This window comes from Squalius cephalus (genome assembly GCF_949319135.1).
Source record: "Squalius cephalus genome assembly, chromosome: 23".
Lineage (NCBI taxonomy): Eukaryota > Metazoa > Chordata > Actinopteri > Cypriniformes > Leuciscidae > Squalius > Squalius cephalus.
Window position 1 is genome coordinate 14,421,333 of NC_137144.1, and position 19,895 is coordinate 14,441,227.

The window sequence follows — 19,895 nt, forward strand, 5'->3', positions numbered from 1 at the left end:
ATAAATACCATAAATAAAATTCAAATGCGAACAAATATATAACGGAGCAGAATCATATTTTCTCTCTCCATATTTATTCAGTGAAACTGAATAATTTATGGGAGCCTCAATATTACAGTTTGAGTGAGTTGTAACCACAACCTCACATTAAAAAGTGTTTTTTTTTTTATATTTAATATCAGCTAAAGCTCACCAACATACTGACCTTGTGCCTTAATTCATACATTATGAACATGTGTTTTATTTTTACATGAGCTATTATGCAAATGTTTTAACCCTCTACAGATTAGTGCTGTCAAATCGATTAATCGCATATAAGTTTGTAAATATATTTGTGTGTGTGTAGTCTATATATATATTATTAATACTATATATTAATAAATGCAATAAAAAGCACATTTTTATGACTCCAGGTTTTCTAAGGGTATAGTGTAATATTAGAGCTATTAGGAGACTGGATTGTCAAGGAAGGTCTTGTAAACACATGTACAAGTGAAGGTGACAACGGCTATTTAAATGAAACTTCTGTCACCATCATCTGTTGTTGTTCATACTATGGGTAAGTGTCTCAATCAGCTCCCTAGCTTCCAAGGTCGTGAATCAATATATCATACATGAATTCGGGCACTGGTAAGGGCAGTAAGGACCCTGACTCACTACACATTGGGACACTGATGACTCTGTTTCCGGCGACACGACAATGTCCTCATTGTACAGAATCACTACTGGTATTTATGAACAGCAGCAGCAATGACCTCATTCTGACATTATGTTTTAATGTTATTTAAAGTACAGTATGATAAATACTTACACATACATGCAACATTTCAGCTGTAAATGTTAGCTAGATTATGTTCATTACCTCTCCAGCGATGTATGTTTTTGCTGATATATGATTAAGTAATGGTTTGTATTTTAAAAAACAGCTATCGTGTGTCGGTAAGGGGCAGTCGTGGCCTAATGGTTAGAGAGTCAGAATTGTAACATGAAGGTTGTGGGTTCGATCTTCAGTATCGACAGGAAATGACTGAGGTGCCCTTGAGCAAGGCACCTAACCCCCAATCGCTCCCCGGGTGCCACAGTGAATGGCCGTCCACTGCTCCGGATGTGTGTGTTCACGGTTTGCAGTGTGTGTGTGTTCACTACTCACTACTCCTAATGTGTGTGCACTAACTTGGATGGTTAAAGGTGCTCTATGTGATGTTGGGTGACGTCACTTCTTGTTGACGTTCGAAGTATTGTCAAACAAAACGGAGGCTAGCTCGACCCTCCCTCCTCCTCATCCTGTCCCCTCCCCCTCCCTTCCGTGCTTTCTGAAACAGGCTTTTCGATGTAAACTCGGGACTTTGCGCGTTCCTTCTCCTTTTCCCTCTTTTTTGCTATTTGTTCATCGGAACGTCGTCTCTTTGGTCGTGTGTCGGCCATATCAAAATTCAAGAGAATATAATTCTAACGTTAGTCGTTGACAACTCTCCTCTAGCTAACTTCCCTCTTCATGCTTCTCTCTCCACTCCCCACACTGCCCTTCATGTGCATGCGCACTAACACCCCAACCCCCACCCTCAAGTCATTCTTGTCGGTTATTGGCTGGAACACTGTTTGTTATGTTTCGTGGTGCAGGTTGGCCCAGTTTGTTTTTGTTGCCGTTTGTGGAGCCTGCACTGTCTACAGAAACCGCGTTTTTTACAGTGTGTTCAGGGGACAGGCAGCTAGCGGATAGTGAGGAGATGTTTGCTGTATGTGACAAAAAATGTTTCGGCCTAAAAAACGCGTGACATCACCTTTAAATGCAGAGGCAGATGCCTTCACATCACATGTCATGTCACATGTTATGTGCAGTGAGTTTGCTTATGTGACTTATGTTTCGCGCTTCAGAACTTATGTTAAGGTTACATAGTGAGCATCTATGGGAGTGGACGTGTCAGGTTTTGCGATTGAGAAAGCCCTTAAAATGGCCGACTCCCTGATCAGTGCCCTGACTGAGCTGATTGAGACACACCCAATGAAAGTCAATGGGGTCCAGTATTGCTTTGGATCCCATTGACTTTTTCAGATGTTAATTACCGTAATTTTCTACAAATGTCATTCACCTTTTATTGTTTTTTTTTAAAAAAGTTTAAACTTTTATTCAGGATACACTATCTTGAAATGTCATTTTTGGCAATGCCATAAAAGATGCTTTAAAAGTATATTGAAACCCACAACTATTGGGTTCATGTGATCACTTTTTACATTGACTGAGAATCTTCTTTTGTGTTCCATAGAAAGTAAATGGCGACAAAAGTTTTATTTTTGAGTTAACTATCCTTTTAACACAGAAACATAGGCAAATGAGCACTAGTTGTGTCATAGACGAGAAAAAAAAACTGAAGAAATTTTTTTTTGTACTTTAAGTATTTCTTTTTATTTAATATTTTTAAATGATTATTTATCATTTTTAATTTTTTAACTCCTTAAAAAACGATATATTCTTTTTTTAAAGCACAAATAAAACTTTTCAAATAAAGAATTTCACAAAAAAGTGTAGCTTTAAAATGATAAATCAATAAATATACTGTGCAGAGTAAAGATAACTAATATTGTGACACTGTGGTTGTCAGACATCAGTGGATCATGTTGATGGTTAATGGGATTCTGATGTTACTCTTAGGACACCTGTGGATTTGAGGGGAACTGACTTCATACACCCACTAAAAATCACCAAACATCATGGTTCAATTGCAAAATGACGAGAAATGTGAAGTTAGTTTTAGCAGCACTAATTTGCAGACGCCACTTGGTTTGATATTTTCTATTTAATGCAAATCACGCACGAGAAAGTCTTATTGTTGTGAATAAATATATCACACGAATAGCACATTTATCATTGGACACCAGTTTACCTTTAATTAAATTTGATCAAAACTGTTAGTAATTACACTGACAAAATGCAAAAGCCCAGTGGAGAGAGTGACTGCTTACATTAACAGTTCAATGGGAAGAACAATGTTATGCTAATTGTGGTGGCAACAGTTCAGAGTTGTGAATGCATGCGAGGTGATCGCTCTGTTTCGAGGAGTTGTAATGTCCTTTCAGTGATACCTGTTATACTGAGTGTAGGTTACGACTTTTGTGTTTAAACAGACACTAAACTCACATGGCCTAAATTAAATAATAATTAAAACTAAAGGTGATTCTCCAAATAGAAGAAATATTCCATCCAATATTCTGTCCCCTGGATGATTTAAAAAAACATTTTAGTTAAAAAAATAATTAAATTGATTTATACCGACTGTAATGTAAAAGTACTCTATTGTGCCTCTTTAATTACTTTTACCAAATGTTTAAGAGTGTTGATTGAATCTGCCACAGTTCCTCTATGTTTTGGGCATGTCTCTTACCTAGACTTCCTTGTTTCGCTTTTAAATGTACTTTTCCCTTAAAATCTTTTAAAAACAATTTGAATAATTATATGTACAATTAAATTAACAAAAGCCACAGCAAAGATTTACTGTCCACATACCTTTCGTCATTACCAACACTAAAAAATGATTTGCATGATTTGTCATCGCAACATTTTTTCTTTAGTCAAATCAACTTAAATAACTAATGTGGTTCAGATAACATAATATTTTGAGTTTCTGTGGATTAAACCAATCTCCTTCATTGTTTTAACTAAAAAAAAATGTATTTCAATGAACTTAAGGCAACCAGGTTACTTACTTTTTAAAGGGTTAGTGTTAGGCAACAATAATTTAATTGGGTTATGATGTAAATAATAACTGACAGGAAATCACATCTCTTGTGAGTTTGAAGAACAAACTTCATTAATTACATTTTTTTTTTAATGATCTGGGTAGGTTTAGTTGTCATTACCAAGACTGGTTATTATTTAAGTATTTTAGAAATTTAATTCAGAAATGTATTTATTTGTTTATTTGTTTGACAAAAATCAAATAAATAAGTTAATTAGCTGCTAAGGCACTTGTTGTGTTAGCAATTCCGTCATCCCCTCAACGTCATTGCCATAACACAACAGTATCAAAACCCCACAACAACAGTTATTAAAAGCTACTTAAGGGTTGATCAAGGCCTGTTTTTATTTCAGGACAAATACATGTTTAACAACCAAACTTTAAAGAAGTTTTTTTTTTTTTTTCAGATTTCAAGTAGGTAAAAGTTGTCCTAATTGTAGAATCACTCATAAATAAATTCAAATATAGATTAAAAATCATTAAAATATAATTTGGGAAGGGTATTTGAATTAAAACTTTTTTTTTTTTAAATCCCCATAAATTCGCAGTCTTAATCGCCAAATGCAAGACTCCTTCGGCTTAAATTTGGGTTTGGAATCGCTGCATTTGCAACGCTTTTATGTGGGTGTGTGAAATTAAAAACGGCTCTATTAATTTCCTCAGTTAGTGGCACGGGTTGTGGGGGGTCATATGTAAAGAACCAACCCGGCGACAACATCGGGTGCCACATTTTGTTGGTCTCGAACATCCATTGCACCTTTGCGCAACAGCCGCTTCTCCGCCGAGAGGTCCTCGCGTGCACAAAGGCAGCTTCCGAGAGGGCAGCGTCAGCGCGAGAGGCGAGAGAAACCACCTCCGGACCGCGTCCGACCATCCCAACTCGAAATCCAGCGTCGTTTTTCCAAAAGGTAAGAACTCTGCGAACACATCTCGGCTGATTTCAACCGCGGGAGTTGCCCACTCGGGCCCGGAATCGTGCAGCGGACCAGTGTCGTTTCCTATCCTGCGCGAGCGTGGTTGTTCTCAACAGAAAATGGCGTCACCGTTCGAGCTGGCTGTGCAACCGGGGAAAACGCACTTGTTCTGAGCGCTTAAATTAGAGCGAGAGTTGATTCGGACTCGCCACGACTGCCCGCAGAGATAGAGCAAGTCCACGGGCCTACTTGGGGAGTGAATTTGGCACTTCATAACAAAACACCGAAGAGGAGAGGACGCGCAAAGGCGGAAGGGTCACCAGACCTGTGCGCCAAAGCGGCTTCGGGAAGATGGCACAGCGCCGCAAAGCGCAGCACTTTATCATTCGGACGTGCCTTGTAATCGTGTAAATCCGCTCGAATGTTCTCGGTTTGTCACTGTTTGAGGACGCGATTGTATATTGTGTTGGGTTTGTGTTCGGAAAGCACTGCAAGTTAGTGGAAACGTCGTCTTTTGTATCAGCCTCTCGCGTCAGCCCGCCTTTACGCCGCACTCGCTCCCTGGTAAGCATCAATCCTTCTTTAAAGCTCCATTCTGCACATGGGCTCTCCTTCTCCATCAAGTTAATCTGGCCCATTGTGGTCCGCAATAGAGGAGATTTGGCCTGACAATGTAACCGTGTAAAAGAGATTTACAGAATAATGGAGCGATGCAAATTTCCTCACGAAAACGCTAAATAGCCTGAATATCCGACAAAACACGGCGTTATAACCTGCGCTTACATTTTTAAACAGTTTGGCTAAATGAAGTGTGAATGCGCCACGACGTGTCTAAATTGCGCATAGGGGAGAACGCAAACCCAGGCTATTCCAACAGGTTTTTGAACCACACGAACAGGCACGAATAACGCAAACACACAGTTTTCGATGTTATCTGAGGGATAGTCTCGGATACACTCTCTTTTTTGCTGGTCAGATGCCTCTTTTTAGCCACTGTGGACTTGGTGATGCTCGTGCAGCCAATGGCTTCGCGCGTTCCCGCACACATGCATCCACAATCTCCCATCATAAGTCAGCCAAACGTGTGAACTGATGCTAATATGCCTCTCCTCGTCATCCAGACGTTCCTGTGGGATATTTTTTGCTGAGATTTGGAGAGTGTCACTGCTAAATTTGGGTATCAACTTTTTACGTTGTTCACATTTGGCCCCTTGTGGCCCCAATGTGTTTTGATGCGTGCTAGTGTGAATGTGAGTTTGTTTCTAAAGATGGTATGGGCATTTGTGTAGTCTAAAAGTGCGAATTTATTATTTAACTATATGTTGATGCATCTATCTGTGAAATCGTGATACAAAATGATGTTTTTGTCTGCTCGCGAGCCTATACGTGACCCCCGTGGATCTAAACTAGCATAAGATGTTTTGACTTTTAGAGTTGTATTATTTAAAGCATAATGTGATAGTGATTTCAATGACTCCATTGCGTTTAATCTCAGTGTTTCAGGATGGACGGGCAAAGATCGTGTGTCTATTATTTTAAATTATTTTTTTTCCGGTCACGTGGCCAAATGTCTCTGATGCTTTTGGGTGGTGATGGTCATTTCAACACGTTCTCGGTTGTTATGCTTGCACTCGCACGTGGATATCACGCTTTAGTTTTTATTGGTAATTCTTACAAGTTCCATTGTTATGAAGTTTTGTAGTACTTACTCAGACACGAGCACACCTTGATACTAAGATGTGCACGCGTCTTATTGATTTGCTACCCACAATACGACTCGTACCGAACACATATCTTCCATCAGCCGAATTGCGCTATATTAAAGCATGATGTGTGGTATTATGAAGCATGATTATGTTCGTTTGTGCAGTTGGCCACGGACACGTGTTCTCTCGTGCAGCGCTCGCGACTTCCTGCCTCGCGAATGTTTGGGTCAGGTGTATGTCCTTCACAATCACAACACGACTTATTATAGATTTCATTTTCGCTAGACGAACACTTTGGAAACGAGTTACATAAAACAACGGTACACACCGAAGCACATCAATAAACATTTACCATAGTACCATGGTTTACCATAGTTAGTGCCCAAATACCACAGTTACAGCTGCTACTTACAGTTAAGCCTATGAAGAGAGAGTTTACATGAAAAGTCAAGCACTTATCAAGCCACAAGACTATTTTAGTGAACTGCAATGAAGCTGATACAAATATGAAATGTATAGCCTACATATGTTAAGCTAAAATCTGTTAAATAGTAAGTACAATTCGTTAATGTTGTTTGTCATTGCCTAAAACCATTAGCTACATTTTATGGGTTCTCCATGCCTCTTTTTTTGACATTTTTGACCAATTTACCAGTTTTACTGTTGTAACATAATGTAGTAAGTTACTATTTTGTATGTTTTTGGCACAAATATTGAACATTATACATCTTTGTGAGTGCAGCGGATGATAAAATTGAGATTATTTGGTTATTTCCACTCTGTGTATAGGCTAGTTGTCGGTTTCTACTTTTAGGAATCTAAAAATGTATGTTTTGTAAAAGTTTCAGTAAATCTACATTTCATATCAGTTTAAATTTAGATTAATTTGACTAACATGTACAAGTTCATGTCGACATAGTTTTGTAAAAGGGGCTTTAAGGCAATATATTGATATTTAAAAGCTCTGCGATCAAGAATGAAATCTCATTTCAGTTTGTCCTGTTGTCTCACATTATTCTTTCCATTACATCTGGGCAATTATGATGTTTGTTTGATGCACGGCAGACATTTCCATCATTCATATTGTTTTGTCACTTTTAGCACTTAACCGTTATGCCTCATATTGACATTTATTTCCTTGGTAAATTATCACACGATCATCACAGTGACAGTAATGTCTGTTTGTCTTTGTAAATACCTGTATAATTTACATCTGATTTTTGAATTTTAACTTGTGCGACTTTATGCTACTGCTGGAGAACTTGCCATTTTAAGAGGCATGTGGGAATAAAGTAATTTCTCCATCAAAAGCATTCAAAAGAAATAGCTCCACTGATTAACTTTTTGATTTGTCTTTTAAGTTCATAGAGGATGGAGGCTACTAACAGCGAAGATCAAGGAAGCCTGACTAGTGACAAATGCTGCCAGACTGAGACACTTCAGGACTTTAGTTGCCAAACAGAAACCCCTCAAGAGCCTTGTGGCAAAAATCCAGGTAGGAACTCACTCAGCACCTTAAAGTCAACATGTAATCAAAACTATCCCTGTTTCCTTTTTAAATACACATTCCTGCTCTTATTGTGCACGATTTGTCAGTGCAAGTTAATCCAAAGTGGAAAAAATGTTTCCTTTTTGGCTGACGTTAAAAATCGCTCTTATTTTTGGCTGCATTTTGGTATGCAACGCCCACTTTCCAATATCCAATCAATTCCAAATGGTTAAAATCAACTACCGCCTACATTTTTTCTTGTTGAATCCTGTTGCATTCAGAAATGCATCACATTACAGGAGTAAAATTAGACTTCATGTATTTTACATTCATTTCATTGATAATTCGAGGTTGTGTTATTCCCTCATGGTGATATCTGTGCATAATCACAGTTAGTTTGGATGGACCCACATGCATTGTGAAATCAAGATTTATGCCTTCTCTATGCATTAATTGCAAAGATCTATCAATGTAGTTCGATTAAATGCAATGTCTTGTGGCAACTTGGTTGTTAATGTAGAACAATCACATTCCAATGTGTCTCTCACATATTTCCATAATTATCAATGTTGGAATAAGATTTCTAGCTCGGCGGGTTGTTATGTGTGTTCTACAGTGGTGCTAATTTCAGTGACCTGGAGTTGTTGTCTTTAAAGTATTTTATGACCATAAATAAAGACATGGTGTTCTGAGGCAGATAGAGTCACGAATACTGGCTGATAGTGAGATACACAGTCCAATCTTTCCTATTGAAAAGAATCAGGATGGGCTTTTAATGCAAAAATTATTGTTTTAGGAAGCAGCTCATAAAAATATTTAACACACAAGGCAAGGCAAGTTTATTTATATAGCACATTTCATACACTATGGCAATTCAAAGTGCTTTACACAGAAAGGAATTAAAATAATCACAAAATAAAAGCAAGGGAGATTAAAACAGTTATAAAAGGGATTAAAAGAGATATACGATAAAGTTATAAAATGAATTAAAAGATTAAAAAGATGTTACGTAGATAAACTTCTCATCTGGCAAAACACAGGTGTATCATATTTATTCACAATTACCCCACTTAATATTCATGCTGGATAGAGTTGTTGATTTGAGGTTTAAACACAAGTTATGAATAAATGGCTTTTTTCAGTGTTGAAAAAAAGGTAAAATATTTTAGAAGCAAATGTTGTCTATACGTTTAACATTTTCCTTTATTCTCTAGCGGTTTAAAAAACTAGATGTATTTTGCGGAAGAACATTGTGGTTGTGCTTCGGCTCTGCGTGACTGTGCGGATGAATATGGTGATCCTACTGCTCATAAAATATTCACTACTAGGCTTAAGAGATATAACCAGTTTAGATGTAAAGGATCTCAAGCTGACTAGCTGACTAGCTGAAGACGCTACTGTCGCTATATCCATTAATAGACACGGTACTTCCTTAAATTCCAGCACAACAACTATCATAATGAAGTGACCCTTCACAATAGATAATGATTTACAATAAACTCTGTTAGAATGCTACAGATGGCAATTTACAGTGTAGCCATCATTTCAAAAGTGAGGGGGACTGAATGTCAAGTGTTATACCAGTTTTTTTTTTTTTTACAGGTTTTTGCTTAATTGGCTTAATATGCTATTTATGTTTAAAGCAATAATATAGAAAGAAAGAAAGATGTTCTGTACTTTATATTGCACTATATTGTTTACATATTTCAAATAGTTTTTTGTGTAGGCTAACTTCAAGCTTTTAAAACTACTTCAAACTTTCTGGTTAGGCTTTTTCAAGACAACTTAAAGCTTGTCTACAAACTTTATCTAATTGTTAAGTGTTACCGAATTATATATGGTAAACATCATGTAGGCTACACATGTTACAAGCAGCATGATTCAAGCAGATATATAGTGGATGTTAATGCATGAAAATCCAAATTCAGCATTTATTCTAATTTGAAGGCCTTTGATAACATATCTGTGAAAATAAAAGACATTACAAATAAACAAAGACTGAAAATAAGCGCACGTTTCTGCTGGTAGTGAACATTTTCAATTTCCAACAAAACTTGTTAATAATTCAACTCGATAAATAGGCAGAGTTATTCATCACTGTGCAACACAATTCGGATACCACATGACAACTTACAAGCTTGACTTTTGCGTGAAAAAGTAGTGAAGAGTTTTTTTGCCGTTTTGAACTCATTGCGACCTCTATGAAAATGATGGATGCAGTGGGTGCGGTGCGAGCATGGGCGTGTCGTGATGCACGAGTGACTGATTACCATGGAAACGTGAAAGTCACGTATAGACTATCTTGACTCTTTGAATTTTAAATCTGGATGTACACATTGGCCCGCGAAAACCTCAACTTGTCGTGAACACACTTGCCCTACGAAAAAGTGCGGGGGACGAATTTACATTATATTAAAAGTGGGGGGGGGGGGGATAATCTACGCTCATGGAAATTTATCTTTTCAATAAAATACCTTACTCGATCTGTTGAGTTATAAAAACGCCATTTCTGCTTTTACAACATTTCAAATCCCTCAGTTCTCAACATCCCCGGGAAGCCAAGCCAATGTTGATTCTGGTTTTATTACGAGCTCTGTCGCGTTCTCTTTTTGCCAGCAGACTCTCCTCTGTTCGGCATCTCTTTAAAACGGACGATTCCCCGCAGGTTCGAGATTTAGCTGCTCCATGTCAACCTTTCTCGCTCTTTGTGACAACTAACCTTTGCCACTCCCATACACGCGTAAAACTCTATTTACTCTATTTATGGATATGAGGAGACATGCATGGGTGAGTGACGTATGTACGCAATTTCCTGTGAAACCTGTTCGACCTGTCTAAAAATAAACACTTATAATAGGCTTACCATAGTGAATCAGGGTAGGACAAAAACACGTTTTTTTAAAGAAAATTTAAACTAACTTTTTAAGTTTCCACTTTGACAAAACTGTATTATAGTAAAATTAACCTTCTAATGCACTGTGAAATGTGCAGCATATTTTAATACATTTAAATGAAAAAAGTATGTTAGCAAACTGTTGGCAGATGGTTTTAAATAGTCTAAGTAATGTAATATTCTCATGTGTTCTCATAGTTGATGTAATGTGCGCCATAACTTTCAGACACCTGGTATCAGATGAGAAGGTGTGACTTACACATCATCAAAAGTCCCTGCAGATTTTACCAGGTGACTCTCAGTTGGTAGACATCCATGGGAAGAAAATAACAGAAAGTCGAAATCACTACTAACAATAAAGAGTTGCCTTAAGGAACAGTGATTATTGCATATCTCTTGCAGTCTTGCAGGTGTACAAAAGAATGATGGAAGTGTTGCAAACCAAAAGATGCTTATGTCCGTGGGGAAATAGATCTACTATTTTATTTGTCCTGGCCTCGGCTATGGCCTCACTTCCCTCCAGTCTTTGTTGTCTCTGATAACTAAACACTGAGTAGTTTCATCTAGACAGGTTTTTAGACAGACTCTATGCTGGTTTATTTGAAAGCCTTAAAGGAAAGATGCCATACATAGATTCATTGATGTTATTTATTTAGGAATTATATACAGTTAGTATTGAAAAAAATTAAACTAATTGAATAGAAGATTTTTGGTTTGGCTAAAATATTTCCTCAAGATTCTTCTGCCTTTACATAATAATCAGGGCTTGACATTTAAAGGGGTGGTTCAGGATTTTCGACATCGGACCTCATTTTCAAGTGAGCCTGGTTGTTATTCATCAGTGAAGAGAGTTTTAAAAAAAATTAATCCAGTCCTTACTTTTGGATAGTTCGCCTATGCTAGGCTAGCGCGAGTCAACGGTGCACGTTAGCCTGCCATTAAAAACAGTTTTACCCACTCCACAGTACACCAAAAGCAAATAAATTATAACGCCAGACTATCGATGTAAATGTCTATTGAGAGAATAATGTTAGAAATCAAAGTACTCTTGTATCTCAATTATCTGCGGCAGGTAATACACTTGCGTGATTGTTATGTGGACCGGCTCTCTCGGTTTCCTAGGTAACCAAATATAACTCCACCGCTGCTGTAGACTGCTTATAAATACAGGGAACAAATTATAACTAATGCAATGTGATGAAAGGGTAGTTTGATTTCTAACATTATTCTCTCAACAGACATTTACATCGATAGTCTGGCGTTATAATTTATTTGCTTTTGGTGTACTGTGGAGTGGGTAAAACTGTTTTTAATGGCAGGCTAACATGCACCGTTGACTCGCGCTAGCCTAGCATAGGCGAACTATCCAAAAGTAAGGACTGGATGAATTTTTTTGAAAACTGTCTCCACTAATGAATAACAACCAGGCTCACTTGAAAATGAGGTCCGATGTCGGAAATCCTGAACCACCCCTTTAACACCCGCCAACCCTCCAAATTTTATGTATATCTATTTTTCAAATGTAGTCTTTTAAAAAGGCATCTGAAATAATAAATGATTCATTTTCGATATATATGTCGTTACTGAAATATATGAAATGCTTCCAATACTCTCTCTCATCTTTCCGACAGCAAGTTACACACAAACCCGCCTCCCCTCACTCACTTACTCATTTCATTTGCTCTGAATGAAAACTGTTGCTATTACAGGGCGTGAAATTTGGCGTGGGATTTTGCATATTGTGCATAATTTTCTTAATTCACGCAGATTTTGTGCTCACACACAAAGTGCGCAAGCATAAAACCACCTTCAGTACTAATTTAGTTATTTTTTTGCTGCTTATTGCATAAACAGTTGAGAAAGAAAACGTATGTGTAACAGTATATTGGATCCGTGCGTCAGGTCTTAAAGTGACAGCAGCCAAATATACCTGCTGCCAAATTATAAGAATATATAAAAAATATCTATATGGCAGTTTTCCCCATGGTATCAATGTCAAAATTGTGGCCAATGAAAATGCTGAGTGGTTCGTAACTTTGGAAAACCATTAGCCACAGTGGCTGGTGAGCAAAAAAGTTGTCAAGCTCTGATTACAATTCTACTTTTTCTTGAACATTTACATTAATCATTATAAGAATACAATTATACAAGCAGTGAGTTCATTCCTATAATTATTATCTACGGGCTGTATGTATGTAGTCCATCTTCCTGTCATGCCCTAAAATTGGCATCATGTGTAGGTGAGCAAAGACACATGTGGGATTAGAATTACACGTGGCTTTTATTCAAATTAAAATGCAAATGAAAGGCAGAAATGGATCTAGGTTTGAATCGCGAAGGTCATAGGCTGTGCAGGAGGGTCGGTAGCTTGATGGGCACATGAGCAGGCAGTCACTGCCTTTTTGTTTGAATTAGCTGTAGTGCACTTAACCAGCTACCATTTGGTGTCTTGCCACACCCTTACCTCTTAGTCCCTACAACAGATTTAATCCCTTTACTGTCCCCATACCTGAATGATGGAACTTCAACAGAAGACTTTTGTGAAAACATGTTTTACATTAAGTATAAACTAAAATGTTCCTTTCACTGTTTTCTGTTTTAGTACATTCGATTGAGCCTGGTGATCCACCCCTGCTTCAAAAGCAGCTCCAGACATCCAAGTCAGGAATTCTTCAAATCATTGAGTGTTTTCGCTCAGGTACTTCAATCCCAGAACTTTGATCATTCAGTAAATGCATGTCATGAAGACCTCTTTTATTCACCAGACACGACACATTTTGCCATCACCAAGACATTGTCTGTCCTTACTGAAAGTGAATTGCTATACAACGAAACAAAGTTGAAACCTATGTTGAGATTTTGAACAATGAGATTTCCCTCTAATAGTTTTCTTACATGAAAGTATGTTTCCTTATTGCCTAATGATAATTGCTTGCTTTCAACATGTGCTGTTATTGCAGGTACAGCTCAACTCAAACACATGCTGTTGAAGGAGGTTGACACCATATTTGAGTGCAAAATCTGTCGAAGTCTGTTCCGTGGTCTACCGAATCTGGTCACTCACAAGGAGCTCTACTGCTTTTCGCGACAACCTCAGTCAGATGGTTTGTACATCCATTTAAGTGCTCTGACTTTTAAAGTGTTTCAAAGCCTGTATGACTTTATTTTTTTCTGCAGAACACAAAAGGAATATATTTTGAAGAATGCTTCAACTGTTCAGTCAATTGGAGTCCAAACACATTGCACTCCATTTGACTTTCTTTGTATGGACAAAATATCATTTTCAAAATATTTTCTTTTTGTGCGCCACAAAAGGAAGAAATGTGAAAACATTCAAGCAACTACATAGCAATGTCCAAGAAACCGCTTGGCAATAGTCTGATTGAGTTCTGCATGGGCAAGCACCATTCATGTGTTCTTCAAAAGATGTGAAAATGTACTTCAAATTGTTGCATTTGGGCCCATGAATATAATAGTATTTATTAATTAGATTAATAGTTTATGATGTTACTACTTTCTGCAGAGCCTTCACAAGGTGGGCAGAGCCAAGCCATCAAAGAACTTCTTCAAGCCATCTATCCACAGAAAGAACAAGAAAAACATGTCATTCAGCTGGAAGCCATTGAGACCAACCCCAATGCAGTGTTTCAACACGTGGCAGTTGTGGAAATTCAGAACACGCCAGAAACCCCTACTCCCGAGACTGGGATCCCAGTACCTGAGAAGAAAAATCGCCGCAAATCTATTTTGGCACCCAAAAAGGTCCAGCAGTCAGATTTTGAGGACGAGATGGAAACTGAATCTGAAGAACCACCTGCTAAAGAAGGTCAGAGCTGTGAAGAGCAAATAAAGATTGAGCCAGTAGAAGGGGAGGAAGAAGAAGAGGAGAGTGCCGCCTCTGAGATAAAGGAGATGAGGATCTCTTGCTGTCTCTGTGGAAAAGACTTCAGCTCCAGACGCAGCGTGCGACGCCACTGCCGAAAAATGCATTGGCAGAGGATGGAGGAGTTGCGCAAATTTACAGAGACGCGCACCGTTCCCACCAGCCTGCTGTCTATGGTGAAGGACAAGCATCCTGCTGAACCACCAGCTTCTCCAGGGAAGAGCTGCCCAGTGTGCAAAAAGTCCTTTGCCACCAAGGCCAATGTTCGTCGCCACTTCGACGAGGTCCACCGTGGCTTAAAGCGGGATTTGATCACACCGGAAATTGCCACCAGACCAGGCCAGCCTCTTTTACTTGAAACTCAACCTCCTTCTCCAACGAAAGCTCCAAGCTCTCCAATCAAGCAAGAAAAGGCACAGTACAACCTGACAAACTGTCGCTGCAAGCTGTGCAAACGCAAGTACAGCTCCCAACTAATGCTTAGGCGGCACATGCGAATCGTTCATAAGATGCCAATTCTAGAAAACAGCTCTCAGAAGGCCAAATCGAAGCACGAGAGAAAAGATAAGGTTTATTCAAAGAAAGTGTCTCTTTCAAAAGCTTCAGAGGAAGAGGGAAACCACAGTGTGAGTTTTGACTTTAAGAGAATCTACTGCTGGTTGTGTAAACGTCAGTTCAGTACTAGTCAGAACCTGGGCAAGCATATTTCCGAGCTGCACACCGATGGAAACGATAGCATCTACATAAAGTTTTACCGCTGCCCCATTTGCAGATACGAGTCACGGCGGAAGCGTGATGTCATCCGCCATATCACAGTGGTGCACAAGAAGTCGTCACGCTATCTGGCTAAGGTCATGCCTGCCTTGGAGAACCAGGCTGTGAAGAAACCAGCTGATGCAATCTTGAACAACTCAAACAAGAAACCAAATTCGAAAGAAGAGGGTAACGGGAAGCATAAAGCGCAAGACCCACCAGCTTCCCCTAACAGTCGTCAACAAGATCCTCTCATATCTCCCAAAACAAAGAAACAAGAATCCCCAACATCCCCCAACACTCGAAAGCATTCTGCGCTCACGTCGCTTAACACAGGCAAACTCGAGTCTCCGCTCACACCAAATAGACAAGACAAGAACCTTCAAGCAACCAAGAACCCACATGTCACTCGCAGTCATAATGTTACCAAGGGGACACCCATCACCAGAAGCCAGGAGACCTGCACTGAGGTTAGGGTAACAAAAAACTTTTCCCTCCACGCATGCGATATGTGTGGCCGGGCTTTTGCCAAAAAGGTCTACCTTGAGACTCACAGGCGGAGACACAGGACTGCCATCGCAAGTGGGGACAAATTACAAGGAAGAAGCACTCGATCAAAGGCCCTCATTTGGTAGGTTGCTTCTTTGTTATGCCATTTATTCAACAAGCACATCAAGATGCTTGCCTTAAAGCCCTAACCCTAAGCATTAGACTTAAGGCTGCAACTCGTTATGGACAAGAATGGTATCTCAAATTGAGCGGTGTTTCAAGGTGTGATGTTACCTTTCTAAGCAATTAGACATGAAAATTCTCCAGACATTAAAAAAAAAGGGGAGGGGGGGAATTCCCATAGACTTACATTGAAAAAGGAACATGAGCCATATATAGGGGCCAGAATGTCATAGAGAATTGAGTCTTTTGTCTGAAGTTACCACCTAGCAAATACTGAGTAATTACCCAGAACACCCTAGCACGGGGTGTCCAATCCTGCTCCTGGAGGGCTGATATTTAGCTCCAGCCAGCCGCAAAACACTTGCTTGGAAGTTTCTAGAAATCCTGAAGTCCTTGATTGGCTGGTTCAGGTGTGTATTTATGATTAGGGCTCAACTTTGCAGGATAGTGACCCTACAGGAGCAGAAATGGACACCTCTGCCTTAGTGCAATAGCGGCTAGTTTTGTAAAAATGTAAAAATCTAGTTCAATATGCTGTTGATAACAAGTTACAGAGTTCTATAGCTTGTAAATAACACTGTAAAATACTTTATATATATTTTATACAGCCATCTTTGGAAATCACTACTTGGTGTGCAAAGAATAGTGATCTTAGACTGTTGAATAAGATGAAAGACTTCCCTAGACTGTCTTTGAAGATACAATCCCTTATAATTGGATGCAAGGTTTCAAACTGATGTGAGCTTCCATGCCTTAATTTGCTTGCAGCATTCCTCCAGCCCATAATGGATGAGATGCTGAACAGAGTCAAACGTTCGGCCATTTCACAAGATTTAGTGTTTTCAAGACTGCATTGGACACCAGTACTTGTCTTTATCAGAGGTTCCTCAAACAGGGTTCCTCAAATCTGTTTAGCACAATCCCTGATCAAACTTACCTACCATTATATTTCTAGTATTTCTGAAGACCTTGATTAGCTTGCCCCAATCTTTGATTATGGTTGGAGCTGTACTCTGCTGTACAGATACCCCCTACAGGGCTGCATTTGAGGAACTCTTGAGGAAAGTTTCATTTCTTAAACTTTTAAGTGGTTTCAGTGGATCCAAATTGGGCACATTTGCTTTAATTTTGTTACCCAAGCCACTGTTGCCTCTGCTTATTTATTCCCTCATCACATGCTCAGACAAATAATCTAAGGTCACTGTAATAGGAATTGCTCTCTAATTTGAATGCATGGTTGCAGACAGTATCAGAGAGGGATTCCCCATTGTCTGCTCTCTGTAATAGATATGTAGATGTGTTGAACTTTTACACGTTTTGACCTGACCTTTTAAACTTCTGGGCGCCTCCAGTGGTTTTGCCGACAGAATAGTGATGCTCGAAGTTTTTGTAAATGTCCATTCTCTTAAAGTGATAGTTCACCTACAAATGGAAATTAATATCATTTGCTCAAACTCTTGTTGTTCCAAACCGATAATTTGTTGAAATAAGAATGTAGAAGGAAGGAAAGTCGTACAGGTGTGGGTAACCTTCATTGTGTTCATTTTCACACACTTTTCTCTTTTAAATCATTCCTATTATTCACTTTTGATAGTGATGTTGTTGTATATTTAATGAGGAATGACATGTTTGATTCTCTCTCACTTTTCCTTTCTTTTCTGTCCATTTAGACTTTTTTTTTCAGAATACATAGCACATTTGCACTGGATTTCATGGATGGGTTTATCTCCATGCGAAAGAAGAGGAAGGAATATGGACAAACTTATGGGTAGAAAAAAAATGGATAACCTTTGTATAATGGGATTGAACGTGTCAAGAAAGAAGTGAGCCCAAAATGTTGTTCCAGATTTTTACCCTAGAGGACGCTGTAGTAAAAGAATTGGTATCCGATCTTCATTTGATTTTGAATGAGTTTTGATTTATTGGTGTTGGCAAAATGTTTAAAGTAAACAACTCTCAAAATGAATTTTGATTAATTTGTTAACGGATTATACCACTATTTTTCTGTATTCTCAACAACAGTTTAAAAATACACAAAGAATGTTTATAAATGGACTATGGACTGAGTGTAAAATACATAGGAGGTTGATCTGTATATGAACAGCATGTGTAACTAATGTTAAATATTCATAAGTAGATAAGTTCATGTAACTCTGCTTCATATTTCCCTGCCATGTGTTCACCTCTCTAATCAACTATGGATTGAAATGCTGCTAATTTGTTAGAAATGTACTTATATTTCTTCTACCCTTTAAAGTCTAAGCCTATATATTAAGCTGCTCAGGATGCATCTTAAATGAGAGCCCACATTTTTTAACAGCTTAAGCTATGTTTGTCTTTAACAAAAGGTTGCAACTTTGACTAAAACGAAATAGAATACTACTGGTTGCCTACTAAGTAGTTTGGTAGCCTACTAATAACTAAAGCTAATGAGAAAATAATTTTCAGTTTTCGTAGATGGCTCTCATCATTGCTTTCAAGTATTATAAAGCTTTTGAGCAAGTTCCTTTTAGTTGGGGTGCATGCAGAATGCTTTGAAACATTTGTTTTTTGTGTATAATAGGGCTTTTTCCAAACGCCATAGATCTATTCTGATGCACACTCCTTTTTATTTGCAAAATCCTGGTATACCCTTGCTTGCAGTAGGATTTTTTGTTCAAATAAAGATGATAAACACATTATTTGTCAACTTTTTTATATACTACCCTTCCAATAAAAAAAGCATTTTGATTTGTTGTATTTATCCATCAGGATAGATAAACATATTCAGTAGACCATATACAGTACTGGTCAAAAGTTTGGAAAGATTACTATTTTTTTTATGTTTTTTAATGCTCATCAAGCCTACATTTATTTGTGAATACAGAAGAAGAAGAAAAAAAACGGTAATCTGAAATATTACAATTTAAAATTATCTATCTATCTATCTATCTATCTATCTATCTATCTATCTGTCTGTCTGTCTGTCTGTCTGTCGATAGATCTATATCTTAAAAACAGAATAAATTACTTGAAAATGAAAAATTAATCACCTTATTATGCTCAAATACTCATTAAAGGTTTTAAGTAAACAATAGAAATGACCTCAGGTGGTGTGAGACTCCTGCCAAGCATAAATAGCTAGTGTTCAGGCCACGTACGTATAAACGTCACTCCTAAATGGAATTACGTCAGCATGTTTGTGAGCTCAGCAGTCCACACGTGAGTGAGCGCGAAACTCAAACACTCTTTCTACGCACTACATTAGCATTATCACGGAAGCGAACTATAAAGCGAACTTGTATAGATCCGGAAAGGTAGGCCTAGGTCTTTTGCCGAGACACAATATGGCCAAGACAAGTGTAGGCTAAATAACCCACGAGACCAGGAAAAAAAAAACAACAATAAATAAATAAAATTCAACTTTGAACAGGCCAGTAGGCTCTAGGGCTGGAGAGGAATTATTGCCCTTTATTGCTGTCAAAACCAACTTTCTGTTTACGTATTATTCATTCCTACTATGCAGTGCATTTTCATGCATCAGGAGACCGAGGTCACATTTTTCCACTCCAGCGAATATTTTTCAGGGGTAGGTTTTTTCATTTGTTTTTTGGATAGACATATAGAACGACAGTTAACGTCAGTTGAAAAGTTAAAGATGCAGTGTTAGTTCAGTATTGTCTACATTTTATTATATACTTTATTAATAATGTGAATTAGCCTTTAATTTTGCTTCAGTTTTTTATTAGTTTTTTAATAGCCTATTTCTAAAGCTTTAATTTTTTTTTTTTATTCCATTTATAGTTGTATTCATTTTAGTAATTTATTTCAGTTAGTTGCCAATGTAACATCTCTAAAAGGTTTTAAAAGTT

The 19,895-nt window shown here is 38.1% G+C and overlaps 1 protein-coding gene across 6 annotated transcripts; it reads left to right on the top strand.

Annotated features, from left to right (window-relative positions):
* Window positions 1-4,460: 4,460 nt before the first annotated feature.
* Window positions 4,461-18,723, top strand: znf800a (zinc finger protein 800a; the record flags this gene model as incomplete). 6 transcript variants are annotated; one of them, XM_079860215.1, is made up of 6 exons in its annotated part: window positions 4,461-4,642; window positions 7,716-7,849; window positions 13,339-13,434; window positions 13,697-13,840; window positions 14,260-16,003; window positions 17,715-18,723. In XM_079860215.1, coding segments are annotated over exons 2-6 (2,109 nt in total). In that variant the 5' UTR covers window positions 4,461-4,642; window positions 7,716-7,725. The 6 variants fall into 6 exon arrangements, with proteins under 6 accessions (XP_079716341.1, XP_079716337.1, XP_079716342.1 ...); XM_079860216.1 differs by lacking the exon at window positions 4,461-4,642 and adding an exon at window positions 4,740-5,212; XM_079860211.1 differs by lacking the exon at window positions 17,715-18,723 and having other exon boundaries at window positions 14,260-16,007.
* Window positions 18,724-19,895: the final 1,172 nt, after the last annotated feature.